The 13,880-nt window shown below is 41.4% G+C and overlaps 1 protein-coding gene across 1 annotated transcript; it reads right to left on the minus strand.

The window, feature by feature from the left end:
• Positions 1–1,443: 1,443 nt before the first annotated feature.
• On the minus strand, positions 1,444–9,043 carry mtnr1c (melatonin receptor 1C; the record flags this gene model as incomplete). Its single annotated transcript, XM_079229230.1, has 2 exons — positions 1,444–2,309; positions 8,833–9,043. 2 exons carry the CDS (start codon positions 9,041–9,043, stop codon positions 1,444–1,446), a joined length of 1,077 nt encoding a protein of 358 aa, XP_079085356.1.
• Positions 9,044–13,880: the final 4,837 nt, after the last annotated feature.

A 13,880-nucleotide genomic window follows, 5' to 3' on the forward strand; every position in this document is an offset into this window, starting at 1 on the left:
GCTTGCAAGCGGGACTGAACAGTTGTGTGCAACATTGCTGCTCTGCATTTTGATAGCCCCCTGATCCATTCAGGATTCAGATTCTATAATCGTCCACTGAGGGTTTTAATTCGGTCACACATCAGGCAGCGTGTCCGAGTTTAGCTGCAGCAGGATGGAAAATAAATTCAGAAAACTGATATGAAAGTAAATGTTGTGCTGAACATATTTATGAATCCTTTGAATTAGACATGGTGAATGTGTAATCTCTTTAATATTCCAGTAGCAGTGCATCATATCAATAATGCGTCACATTGACATCTTGGAGCCTCCCTGTGAGGTGAACTGCTCACGGTTTGTTTGCCGGATTGAAGTTATGCCGGGAGGCTGTCAGAGCTCATCTCAGCTAGGGTGACATGTGCTCAGGCGCACTTGCATTAACACGTAATTACATCTCTGGCTCCTGATGCGTATCATGTCCCCCGGCCATTTAATAAACAAGGAGGCTCGCTGTACTTCTCATCTGTTCATCCCCTTTTCAACATTTCTCCATTTTCGAAATCATCCAGGGACTGAGAGGGGACATCTGGGGCTTTAATCATTTCAGTCCGATAAATTGATCCATGCAATAGTTCAGGCAGTTTTGTTTACCAAAAGAATTGACTGAAACTGTGAGAGAAACAACAAACACAAACAACAAGGCACATATTTTCCCACACAAAGTCCGTTTCAGATATTTCTTCCCACAGTTTTTTTATGAGGGCATCATCGCTCAGAAGAAAGCCTGAGGGTGAACCAGCATCATAGTGAATTAATACAGGCTACATTCTCATTGAGAAGGAGCCTGATGTATGCATATGCTCTCAGGATGAAATATGGAATGCAAACCTTCTCTTAGCTTCCACAGAAGCTACAATGTGTCAGATACAGGGCCACTTTTCAAGGAAAACAACAAACCTTTAGAATCTTCAATTGTTAATGCTGCATTTAAGAGCTCAGAGACATAGTGGGAATATAAATACATGTATTCCGCTTCCACCATGTTGTTGACATACTCATAAACGATCTGTACAAATCGTCAGTGAGTCATTCTGCTGCACATGATGTACAGATGCTGGGATGTGGAAGTCCCCCATCCAAATAATAAGCTATCTGGTGGGAAGTGACCAAATCTCTGAAGGTTTTTTGACAAATACTGACTAGTTACCTGAATATGTTTTCTTGCTTGTTAACCAGGTGGTCTGGTTTTGAATAGAGAGCAGGATCACAAAGAGAGCACAATGTACCGGTGATGAAATGTATTGTTTACCTCTCAATACGAGGGAATGGTCTGTCTGACCTGGTTGAAAAGGAAAACATGATTACATCTTTACAACTGGAAAATCACACAAATCTTATGAAAGGCACTGGGTGAAATATGGCACATATCCACAATGAGGCTCGTTTCCCAGTAAAACATGAAGATTATACATTTAACTCTGCTACATTATTGTTTGTAAAAGCCGGCGAAGGTTTACTCTTCAGTCCCTCTGTGGCACACCTGGAGGTCTCCATGAGGAGCAAACGTGGGATGCAAAGAGCCAGAAGAATTGTCTTGTATTCTTTGCGAAAGTTTTGGTTTAGCAGTCCATATATGACGGCGTTGAGGCAGCTGTTGAAGTACGCCATGAAGTAGCTTGTGACAAAGAGCCACTCAGGTATGTTGGGCGCAACTTTCGCTGGGTTTATAGCTACTGCCAGGCCTATGAGGTTCAGTGGAGCCCAGCACACTGCAAACAACACAAAGACCATAAACATAGTTAGGAAGTTCCTCACGTCACTGGGTTTCAGTTTGGTCCTTTGCTCCGGTTTAACTCGATGTTTCACCTGAATCACCAGCACCCATATCCTCATGTAACAGTATGACACCACCAGCAGCGGGATCAGAAAGTGAATGACCACCACTGAGATGGTGTAGTACGAGCTGGCTGTCTGGGCGAAGGTGCAGGAGTAGATACGGGGGTCGTACTGCAGCGAGCCGACAAAGAAGTTGGGCACTGTGGCGAGGGCCGTCAAGAGCCAGGTGAGGCCCAGGTAGCAGCAGGTGTTCCTCAGACTGTACAGCCGGTCATAGTGAAAGCTGTGGCAGATGTAGCAGTACCGGTTGATGGCGATGGCCGTGATGTTGAAGATGGAGCCGATGACGCTCAGACCCATGACGAAGCCGCTCGCCTGGCAGTGCAGGTCACCCATGGTCCAGTCATCGTGGAAAATGGCTGTCAGGACCAGAGGGTAGGGGTACAAGGCCACCACCAGGTCTGCTACGGACAAACTCACCACGAAGATGTTGCCTGGAGAAACAGAAGAGGGTTAGATAACAGAACACAACATGACCCAGACTGGTGAATGATCAAAGCAGACAGTTCTACCTTTTCACTTTCTGCTCCGGGTTAAAATAAAGTGTGTCTCTGGAGGTGTGACTGTGTTTACCGCCATAGAAGAGCAGCGTTGTGCCCTCTGTGGCTCATTTTGATGAGGCATTTAGCGTGTACTCCCCACTGCACTGATATGGATGCAGGCAGTTGTCCTCTCAGTGTTGCAACCCCCATTTGTTCTCACAGTAACAGTTTTTTAAACCGGGATTACATTTCACCCAGATACAACAGATACGTTTTTCTGATTGGCTATTCGTGTAGCCCATTTCTTTTTATTGATTGGCAGGGGATTCGGGGGAGACGTGCTTGATTCCTCCATGGTGAGGGCAGCGCGACCAGGTCATGTTTGCGCGCTGCGGCACATTAAATAGCCTTGAGTTTTTTTTCAGCGTGAGAAATACGATGTGTGGCGGGAGGGCGTGACTTAAGACCGAAATGCGTGACAGTCACGCTCAATGCGTGACACTTGAGAGCCCTGACCTCAGCTGTACTTTGTGTTCAGTGCTAATTAGCAAATGTTAGCATACTAACATGCTAAAAACTAAGATGGTGAAGGTGAGATCAAACCTGCTTAACTTCAGCATGCCACATGTTGGCATTTCGAGCCAGCTAGCGCCACCAGCATGGCTGTAGATTCTTAGTGTCGAACATAAACTATGAACTTGTTTCCCGACACACAAATATATTGTGTCACAGAGCAGATTTGTTGTATTGACAGCGTTCTATTTGGTAAAAGGCATCAATCAGGCCGTTCAGTTGAGCACATAAAAATGACCTGATTTTAGTGTCAGATTACATCCAAACAAGTTCTCGTTCTCCTGAGGTCCAAGCTGCTGGTCGTGTGACACTGGGTGTCCTTGGAAGACATGAATCATAGAAAATGACGTCTGATATTGTTACAGTGCAGCTGCTTGGGAGGTGGGGCAATAAAACAATAAATCAATTTGTAATGTATAAGATTAAGACGATAGATAACAAGAACATGCAGTACAGTGGAGCCACAATTTAAGTGGTGTTTTGCAAAAGACACACTCGCTTCCCATAAGTTTTGAGTTGACAATAAAGGGACTAGTGTGTGTGTGTGTGCGTATGCGTGTGCGTGTGTGCTACACATTTTAGGAGTCAAGATTTATGATGAATTGGATATGTTACCCAAATAAACACAGCTTTTTCCATCATTAAATACAGTAAACCTAGTTTTTACAGAAATAACTCTTTTATACTCTTATACATATATATTTATATAATATCCATAGTGAGTAGCATCAAGCAGTTGAAAATAAACCAGTGCAAAAAGCTGATAAACATTGCTTGTCATCACCAACTCGGCCAGTTTCTCGTGCATCTTTAGATCACTGGTAAGAATATTATGGTTTCTCTAAATAATCTGTAAAGGATTATATATAATGTGCCTCATTTTATAAAAACAAATTATCCGTCATTCGGGTTATTCAAGGGTTGATATAACATACAGTACATTCTGAAGGTGAAATGTGAAAGCGCAAGCCTCCTGCTCATTCACACGACAGCTGAAACAACAGCGTTGATTGGCAGATATGATGGGAGTGGATTTAAAACACATGTTGGCCATCAATCCCATGAGTTCAAAGCTTGTTACAACCCCTGTACCCTGGGGACAGCGCGGCTACAGTATGTCTAATTTGAATTTACTTGGCTGAACTTGATTCATTTAATGTGATCACAAATAGAAAAAAAAAGAATACACAACATCATAATCATGTCATTATATTCCTACCTTCCTAACTGGGTGACTTGTCTGACTATGTTTTATTCTTTCAAGAAAGTCAGATGTTGGTCTTGTGTTTTTCCACAATCAGAGACAGTCAATTTCCAAGTTACTAAAACAGCACGAGCCATCTCTCAGGCCCAGGGAGATGAAAATAAAAGCATTAGCTCTTTACCCTTGAGTCTGCTCAGTGGACAAATCTGTCAGATTGTATTTGTGACGCTCACAGTGCTCACTGTGTGCATTTGTCATTGTGCAGAGGTTTGATTCCTCGCTGACAGCATGTGGCTCAGTGCTATCATGTGCGCTGACCGGGTATGCTACAGCCTCATAGTGTTCTCTGGCCGAACCCTCTCACCCCTTTATCATCAAGAGGATGAGGTAAGTGCTAAAACACCGCTGAGAAGATTTCTGTGAAGCGGCCAGATGACGCTATTTGCTTTGTTGGCATCTATTATTAAAACATTGGTCCAACCACTGCCTCTCGCTGTTTAATTAAACAACTTGGCCGGCCCGATGCTTATCACGCCCAAACTCACAGCACTGAAAACGATTATTGTTTCAGTGTAAAACAACTAAACAACAGCTTTATTCTTTCCTGCTGACATCTTTGGGAGCTATTATTATCAAAGAGTGCATGTTTAATAGAGCATCACCTGAATGCTGATTGGTTACAGGCCGTCAGAGACATCTGACTTGCAGCCGTCATCTTCTCTGACACCATTGGCTCTGTAATTATCTCTCACAAAACAACCACGGGAAAAGTCGCATCAAGTCAACTGAGTCTTGCTTTAAAGTAAGTGTCTCCGTACCGAGAGTTGAGCAAGCACCCTGTGAATTTCCCAGAGTGAGTGTCTGTCACAGACAATATTTTGTGGCTAATGAAACATAAATCAAAACAATGCACTAGTGAACTATTCCGCTCTGCGTGAATGGAACAATATATATGTCACCAGAATCATCCAGCACACACCAGGCTGCAGCATTATTCAGAAGATGTATGAGACAGAAACAACCTCCCACCGGGCATATAGACCTGCATATGTATTAATATAGGCTCGGTATACAACATATTTATGGCACATTGCTTCCTTTCAGCTGAATAGTTCTAATAATAAAAGTAGTAGTAGTTGTAGTAATGGTAGAAAATAAAAAAGGGCGTGCACAATTAGATGATGAAGATACATGTGTTAAACAAAGCAAAAGGCAAAACAAAAGCCGAGTCAATTTTCAATTTGACAAGTTGCAAGGCTGCGTGCACAACTATATCTCAAAGGCTTGTGTTCCAATGTCAAACCCACCGTCTGTATCCCATTACTCTCACAGCTCGGAAAGGAAACGTGATACACTGCGCTTTGATTCACCCGGTTATATTTATACACCTTTGAAAGACAGATGAAATCATAAAGATGTGTAGGAGGGTTGGCATCACTTGGATCCGGCTGAACATCAGCAACGCGAGGTTTATGGTAAACAACAAGTGCATATCCCAAATCAGATTACATTCTACTCAGTCTGTTTTATCATAAATAAGCAACAATAACCTTTCGACAAGGGCATATCGCGCTGATGATTTAGTAGTGACTACTTCGTGAACTCGTCTTCAAGGGGCCAGGCATTTTTTCCGAAGAAGTATGACATTAAATGACACAAGCTGCCTTTTGGTGATGCAGCCCGCTACGAGCCCGGCCAAAAGCATCATTGTCATCATCAAAGGCCATCTACCAATCAGATCCCTCGTGTCTGAGACAATAAGACTCACGGGCCCTGAGAGGAAGCAGACCGTCAGAACACAAGCAGCGTCTGGTCCAGCGGCGTTTCACTTGTTAGGCGTAGTTCCGGAAACACGAGGATGATAGTGAATAATGCACGTTTGAAACAGAACAGCTCCCTGTAGGATGTAATTCAAACATAGCAGTGCATTTACCTTATCCAGGTGTGGTTTAGTCAAATAATCCCAATCTGATAACATCCTGCCTCCATGCTGACAACATTAGAACATCTAAAGGTCATGTACTATTTGGTTGTTGGGAAAATAAGACGTGTTTAATGTAGTGTGCTAATTGATATCCCCCCCGGATATGTGCTTTCAATTTAAACTGGCTTCTGGTTTGACTCACTCAGTCCACTGACTGGTATCACGCCCCTCTGGACACTCCGTTTTTTGGGTTTTATTCATGATTGTAGAGTGACTGAGGGGATGCGGCACATCATTTAACAAAATTCAATCTCCAACCCTTACAAACCGCACAGCTCCTGAAATAGAGGTGCAAGCTGCACACACACACACACACACACACACACACACACACACACACACACACACACACACACACACACACACACAGTCAAGCTCATTCTTTCGTTATTATCTACATCTGCTCCCCATCATCATTTTCTCTCTCTCTCTCTCTCTCTCTCGTTCTCTCGCTCCCTCATGAGTGCATTTTCAGGGTGTATTTTTAGTATGGTTAACCCCAGTGGGAAACTCTAGTGTTAACACCCCATTGGCAGTCCTATGCCATGCTATACCCTTTGAAGATTCACTGGATAGATCGTTTTACATTTGCACACTTGAAAGAACCTGCAAACCTTTGAAAATGGAACATATGGTACCAGTTCCCCAGAAATATATGAAGATATTGGCGACAAATTAATCACTCAGATGATGGAGCGGCATACAAAATGGGGGGAGGGGTTGGGGTGTTGAGTGGTGGATAGCGGAGGGATATATGGAGGCAAGGCGAGTGAAGCAGAGTGGAAAGGTCCTGCTGCAGAGTGTGTAGAAGCCAAGCGTCTGAATGGTGTGTGAGAGAGGAGATGGGATGTTTTCAGCAGTCTGCCTGATACACAGGATTCCACAAAAAAACATGTGTGATTGTAGCCTTCACTCACTGTAACTCATACACCTCAGTATATCACTCACGAGTCCCAGATCTTCTACTGCTGTATCCATGCTTTCCTTTCCTCTGTGCTATTAAAGATTCATAAAAAAAGTGAGCCAAGCCTATAAAGAGCTCGTTAAAAAGAGAGAGGAGATTGATGATAACAGAACAATTTCACTCACTTAACGAAACACAACATTCTGCTGAAGTTTAGGTTTCTACTTAAACAAGCACACCCAAGAAATGCAGCAACGCTGGTGAGGACTCACGTGTGACAGTTGGCCCAATTAAAGTAGGAGAAGGGTGACACGAGGTCACTAATCACTGCCGTGTCTGAAGTCCACCGGCATGGAGAAGACTTTTTGAACAGGCCATTTACTCCTGCTCTCTTGTTTGAGACCAGTCGACTGTGGCAATTTTGCAAACCACATAATTCAATTATTCTTCGGGCTCCTAAACTCCTCGCCAAACGGCTTTTGGCTGCTATGCACAGGAACACATTAGATGTGTTATGTAAAGTATTTAAAATTGTATTTAAAATCCCGCTGCCTGGTTCGCATGTGCTCATTAGCATTATGTTGTGATCACTGTTTAGTCTTTTGGCTTAGCAGCGGGCATTCTTGACTTTTCTTTCAACCGTATGCCTGCTGAGTATAATGGTGATTGATGTCTCGTACCTTTAAGTTCAAAGCAGCACAACGTGAAACATACATTTTTTTTTTAACTCTTTGTTCTGTTTTCAGCCTCTGGAAGACACATCTCAGTGTTCTGCTCAGCTATTTTTGTAAAACAAAATCATGAGGTTGAAAAATCATGTTCTTATAATTCTTGTGATTCAAGTGTATTATGCGTTTCTTGGTATTCTTGTTCAGTTCCTTTACATTAGCTGCTAGTCGTGTTGTAGTTGGGAAAACAAAACACTAATAGATACAAGATGGACTTTGTGTAATAAGTGCATTGCAAGGAAAGACAGACTCCATACCCTCCGTCCTTTAGCCAAATATGTTTTGTACAGCCACTTAGTTCATGAAAATAGAATAAAGAAATTTACGGACTCATTTCTAAATAATGTGAGACGCTGTAAATGACAGGAGCCAACTAAAGGAAGGAATTGAATGATAATGGCATATTTTTCAAGAAAGAAAAATAGCCCATAAAAGCGACTATAATGGACATTTTCTTCATCTTCACATTGCAGTCTGGCTGCTTCAAATGTAACACTGCAAAATATAAGGTTGTGTTCAGCCTAAAACCTGCACAAAAGGGCATTGTAGCAATGCAACAGCATTGGTCTCCATGATTGCTCATGGGACACTTCAGGTTCTGATATAAGGAGGGGTGTGATTTATCTGGGATGGAGAACAATGGATAAAGCCAGATGGAGGGAAGAAGGTGTTATCCTGTTTGAAGAAATATGAAGACAGACAGGCAAAGCTGTGGAAACTCCATCCCACTGAGACTGGAGGCGCACTTTCTATAGCAGCCTGATTGTCAGCAGAGGTCACACGCTACAAGTTATATTACATAATTATAGTTGTGAATGAAGAGAGGAAAGCAAGGCATCCCATACTGGAGGTCATTATTACAGAGATAGTTTTCCTTTTGAACAGATTAAAGAGTCTGTTGTTCAACAGATTTTTATGAAATAACAAAACATATTCTTTCACATTCATTTTGATGCAATTGAATGTGTTTTGTGTGTCTGCTTGTCCCTAATTTAGACACATTTCAAAATGAAAGCTGCTATTACATCAGCATATATATGTGGTTCTATTCCCAAATCGACACTGTGTTCTTCATCTCTCACCTGCATTCCTAAGCTTTTTGTTCCTGTACACGGACAGGATGACCAGGACGTTGCCCAGAATGTCTATTACGATGGTGAAGATCAGCACGCTGGCCAGCGCAGTGGACACGCCGGTGGAAGACGCGCTCACCGCGCAGTCACTCTCATTCCGGGACAAACAGCTCGACCCGTTCTCATCCATCACCTCTCCAAAGTCCAGATCCAAGTCCATCTTCCCTCAAGGTACAGAGGCCATGGTGGGAATGCTCCGATGTAGCCTACAGCTGGAAAAAAAAAAGATCTGGAGGGAGTCTTGAACTTTGTGATACTCCTGCTCCGCCTGTGGAGTCGTGGGAGGAAGACGCAAACCCTGACATGATAATTAGAATATTAATAGATCGCATTCATGGAAATATAATAAGTGAATTTGAAAGGTGATAAAGATACCAGGAGCTCGTGTTTCACTGCCGTCCTCAGTGTGGACATCTTGAGTCACCAAGGCTTGCGCGCGGCTGTATTCTGCCCGCGAAGCCTGGTCCAAGAGGAATGTGAGCCTCCTGTGCGTAATGGCAATGCTCGGAGTGAGAGGCGATTTTTCGGAGAGACAGAGTCCCGTGTTGTTGTTTTTTTTTAGGGCATTAATAAAGACAATAATTGTGTTCAATTCTGTCTGCAGGCATGCTTTATACACTGGTTAAAAATCAGCCAGTGAGATTGCATTTTCCAAAATAAAACTCGTCTGCAATCTTCGCGTCCTGACCCTCTTCTCTGTACCCGTCTCATCACATAACTACAGAGGAGATCCAACTAATTGTGGGGTTTTGGAGAGTGGAACCAAGAATACTGTGGTGTATTTATTGTGGGGTTTACAACTTGTCAGGTTGCTTACTCATCTTCATTAAAACACAGAGCCTCTCGTTCCATGTGCATGGAAATGGCGCCTTCAAGTGTCCAATAGAGACGGCTGCAGACAAAAAAGTAGTTAATATTTTAGAGTTAATATTTTTGGAGACTGAGAGCCGTTGTCAGCTCACCACTGATTTGACAGTAAATTACTTCCACGGTAAAAGCCAATTAAGAGACATCAAAACCCACAGTAAACTATTATGTGATAACTCTATTGCAAATAGCTGCTGCTAAACCTAAATCAGACATTTTAAAATTCTACTTAAAGTGTCTTTAACAATGAGCTGCACGGACCAGTATTGACTAAATCCATTTCAGGGTGCATATTGTGGCATTTCTACTGGTTATTCCACCTATAATAAGGCTTGCAAAATCAATAACTTATTTTAAATCGCTTCTTAAAACCCATTTTTATAGAATTGCTTTTAAGTGCACGATGTCGTCCTTTTATGATCTATTATGCAGTTATTTTGTTCCCCTTTTTTTTGCTTTGTTTGTTTGTTTTCCACTCCTTTTGCTCTTTTTGGTTATTTGTTTAGTTTTGTTGTATTCATTGCCTTTATGGTATGGTCCTTTTTGTTTACCGGTATTTAAGTTATATCTACTTTGCTTCTCTGTAGAGAACTTTGCAAACTTTGTTTTTAAAGGTGATATATAAATAAAGTTTTTATTATTATTATTATTATTATTATTATTGTTATTATTATATAAGAATATATTTTAAATCATTTTAAATGGTGATTTTGGAATATCTTGCAGGCAGTCAAACTGCCTCAGGGACATGTATTATTGACACCCTGGTCCCAGCAGATGAAATTGACTAGCTTAAATCTTGCATAACTATACGGAGAATCTCTTTCAGTAAACGTCTGTATACGTAAATGGGTAGCCACTCGCTGGCTGGTTGAAAAAAAAAATTCAAACATACCTGTTTCTATTATGAATTAATCTGTGTGTCCTAATTACTGGATGCAGACATTTTCCTTTGGATGAATAAAGTATCGAAAACGTTCATTTTATTCTTCAGTATCAAATAGCCAATTTAAATTTCTTCAGAAAAGGGACACAAATCTGTCACGAAAAAAAGGTCGCTGCTGATTTAAGAGATTACACTTTACTAAGTCTGATGTCTTATTTTTGGAAGTGTGAAAGTGTTTTGCTTCAATAAAAGCTTATTTACATGCGAACTAGATGTGTTAGGGATTGAGAAGCCTTGTTTTGGGATTCACTTATTGTCTGTAACGGTTCAGGGTTTATCGAAGACTCAAAAGACACAGGCTTCAAAAAGACAAAGTCTGTATTACACAGAGCAGACGATCCCAGTGTCCCCTTAAGGCCTTAAACCCTCAGGGACTTATCGACCTCACCTGGTAATGGTTGAGTGTGAGAGACTGTCAGGGCTTAATGGTGTAAATGGCACAGGACTTTGCTGCAACATATCAGGTGACCATGACAATGCCAAAAGATGTGATGTACAAATGTGGGTATTTATTTTATACTATACTCCATGATGTTGACGTCTTCCAGGCTCTTTCCTCAAGGGATGCAAATTCATTTCAAATAATTAATTTAATCGTTTTTTTGTCAAAACAGCTTCAACGTCAAAATTAAATGATCTCCATGCTGTGTTTAACCTCACATTGCTTTGAATTGTGGGTAATTGGTATTGGGCATTTCAGGCCTCAGGGGGGGACATTGGGATTGGGCCAATATACCAAAATAAAACAGGAAGTGATGAAGGGGTGATGCAAAATGAAGACCAAGGCCTAAAGGCTGGGCAGAGCATGACAGCTCTGTCCAAGTTCTGTCTGTGCCATTTAGAAAAAAACTGCAAACTTTTCCAGTTTGGCACCTCATTCATTGAACATGGGTATCTATATGGAGCAACAAGGCAGCCACTTTCTCAAACTACAACATTTCAATTACACTCTTCACACAACACACTGTTTAATCACTTTTGTTATAAGGAAACTGTGCATTCCTGTCAGTCCATGTCAATGAGTCTAAAATTAACTGGTTTCAGGTCACACGAGCACTGTGGCTGTGTGATACAGTAAATTGTTACACGAGTCAACTTGCGTGAGGAAAAACAGCTTTACTTTCGGCCCAAGGGATTAGATTTTGCATAACTCAGCAGAAAGTGACAGGTCTTTGGGAAGTGCAGACATAAACACACTCATGATTACAACAGTGGCGACTAAACTGTCAAAACACTGGGGCCATGTTGGTAGTTTTGCTTCTGAAAAGCTGGCCACGCTTTGTGGATTTAAACGTTGGCTTCGCTGCGGGCAAAGATGTGCTCATCCTGAGAAGCCAGTGAACACCGTGGGCCGTCATGAAAATACCTCAACAGATGCAAACTGCTGCTGGAAAAATAGGAATGTTTGTACTTTTTAAGAACACTTCTTGAATTTCTGTATGTTGCTGACTGCTCAATATTTTGGGAAGACAATGAAGCAAATTGATTTACTTTAAAAAAATAATAAGATATAATAAGTAAAACACATAACACTTTTCACCATGTGCCACTTAATGTAATTGAGGAAGTAATACTCATGAACTGCCAATAAATTACCTTAGTAGCCTCACAACCAACACTATAGTGTGCCTGCTACTAATGGGCAACAATGGTCCACATTATTCAGGTACACAACTAAACTAAGTCAATACTGACTCAGTGTGTATTGATTCACCAAAAACATTTCCATTTCCAAGCACTAGCCTCATGCTACAACAGGAATGGTATGGGCTGTCTTTCACAACGTTGCTGTATTTGTATTGTTCTTTGTTAGAAAGCCGAACAGCAGTTCAATTTAGAGCCCAATGAAGTAGACGAATAACAAGTGAAAGCAAACAGCCTCATAAATAAATACATGAGAAACGAATCCCATTGAGGCCATGTCCAGCCGCCTGCTTAAGTCTGACGTGCACGCCTCTTCTTCAAGGTTTTAATTTCCAAAAGAGCTTTCTATCATTTCAGATGATCTTCACATCCAGATCCTCCCAGTTTTCATGGAATTAAGGAAGTACAAAATTGACCCTAGAAACATTTAAGGCCAGTCACGGTCACTCAGTGTTTGTTTACATCATTTGATTGTCATCAAATTAAAAGAAAATACAACCCTTGTTTTAGCAAAGTTATGTTATTAATTACCCTTCAATTTACCTTACACACTGTACGTTTTATTCCTCACGATCAGGGGTCCTGTGTTCCTGTGGAAAAACTTCTATAAGGGCTAAATAAAAGGGATTATGATGGAGAAAACATGACAGAAATGGAATATAATATTTATAACTTTGTTTTCATGAGAGTAAAATGACCTGAAACAAAGAATCATTGTGGTTTTGTTATCTTAGAATGAGAGCTTCATATTGACACAGGAAGCTGGTCCTCTTCCTGCAGTCTTTCACTCTGTTACATTAACTGAAGGCCATCGTAGCTCTCCGACACTCTTGGGAAAAGAGTGGTGAGCGCAGGAGTATCCCGTTCAGTGCAATCTGCAACCTCACCACTAATGTCACTAACTCCTACTCACAGGTCCTTATCTTATTAACGAAACTACACACGTTTGAATCATACTTAGTCCACGTTTATTAATCTCTCAAAGTGAAAATCCAGTTACTTAATGTTGTACTTTCCGAACACACTTCTGAAAAGCAAGCCACTGAACACACTTACCTTACACTTACATCTTTCAAATTACTATAACACCTTTTATTGCATAAATTCTGTATCCGTGTGTCTTTTTCACCACAAGCTTTCATCACTGTACATTGAAAATATGGCTAGGATTGTTAGCATAAGTACTTGGACACACTATGTGACAAAAATCTAAGGCACTAGAAGTCATAGACGACGGTCCACATATTCTGCTGAAGCACACGTACTTCTACAATAGGGTTAAGGACAACATATTGACAGCAGGATGTCAGCAAATACATGTGATGTAAGAGACATCGCATTGAAAATACAAAACAGGAGCACATGAGACGTCTCTTCTTTTTTTCAGACAAAACAAAGGAGCTCCTGCAGCAGTTCATGTAATAAGATGAGCTCCATCACGGCTCCGCGTATGAAGAGCATCTCCCGAAATATCACCCATATGAAATGGAAATATAGGCACAATTATGTTCTGGTGTGGCTAATCTCCGATTGGGACCAA

The sequence above is a fragment of the Taurulus bubalis genome (genome assembly GCF_910589615.1).
Source record: "Taurulus bubalis genome assembly, chromosome: 13".
In the NCBI taxonomy this organism is placed as follows: domain Eukaryota; kingdom Metazoa; phylum Chordata; class Actinopteri; order Perciformes; family Cottidae; genus Taurulus; species Taurulus bubalis.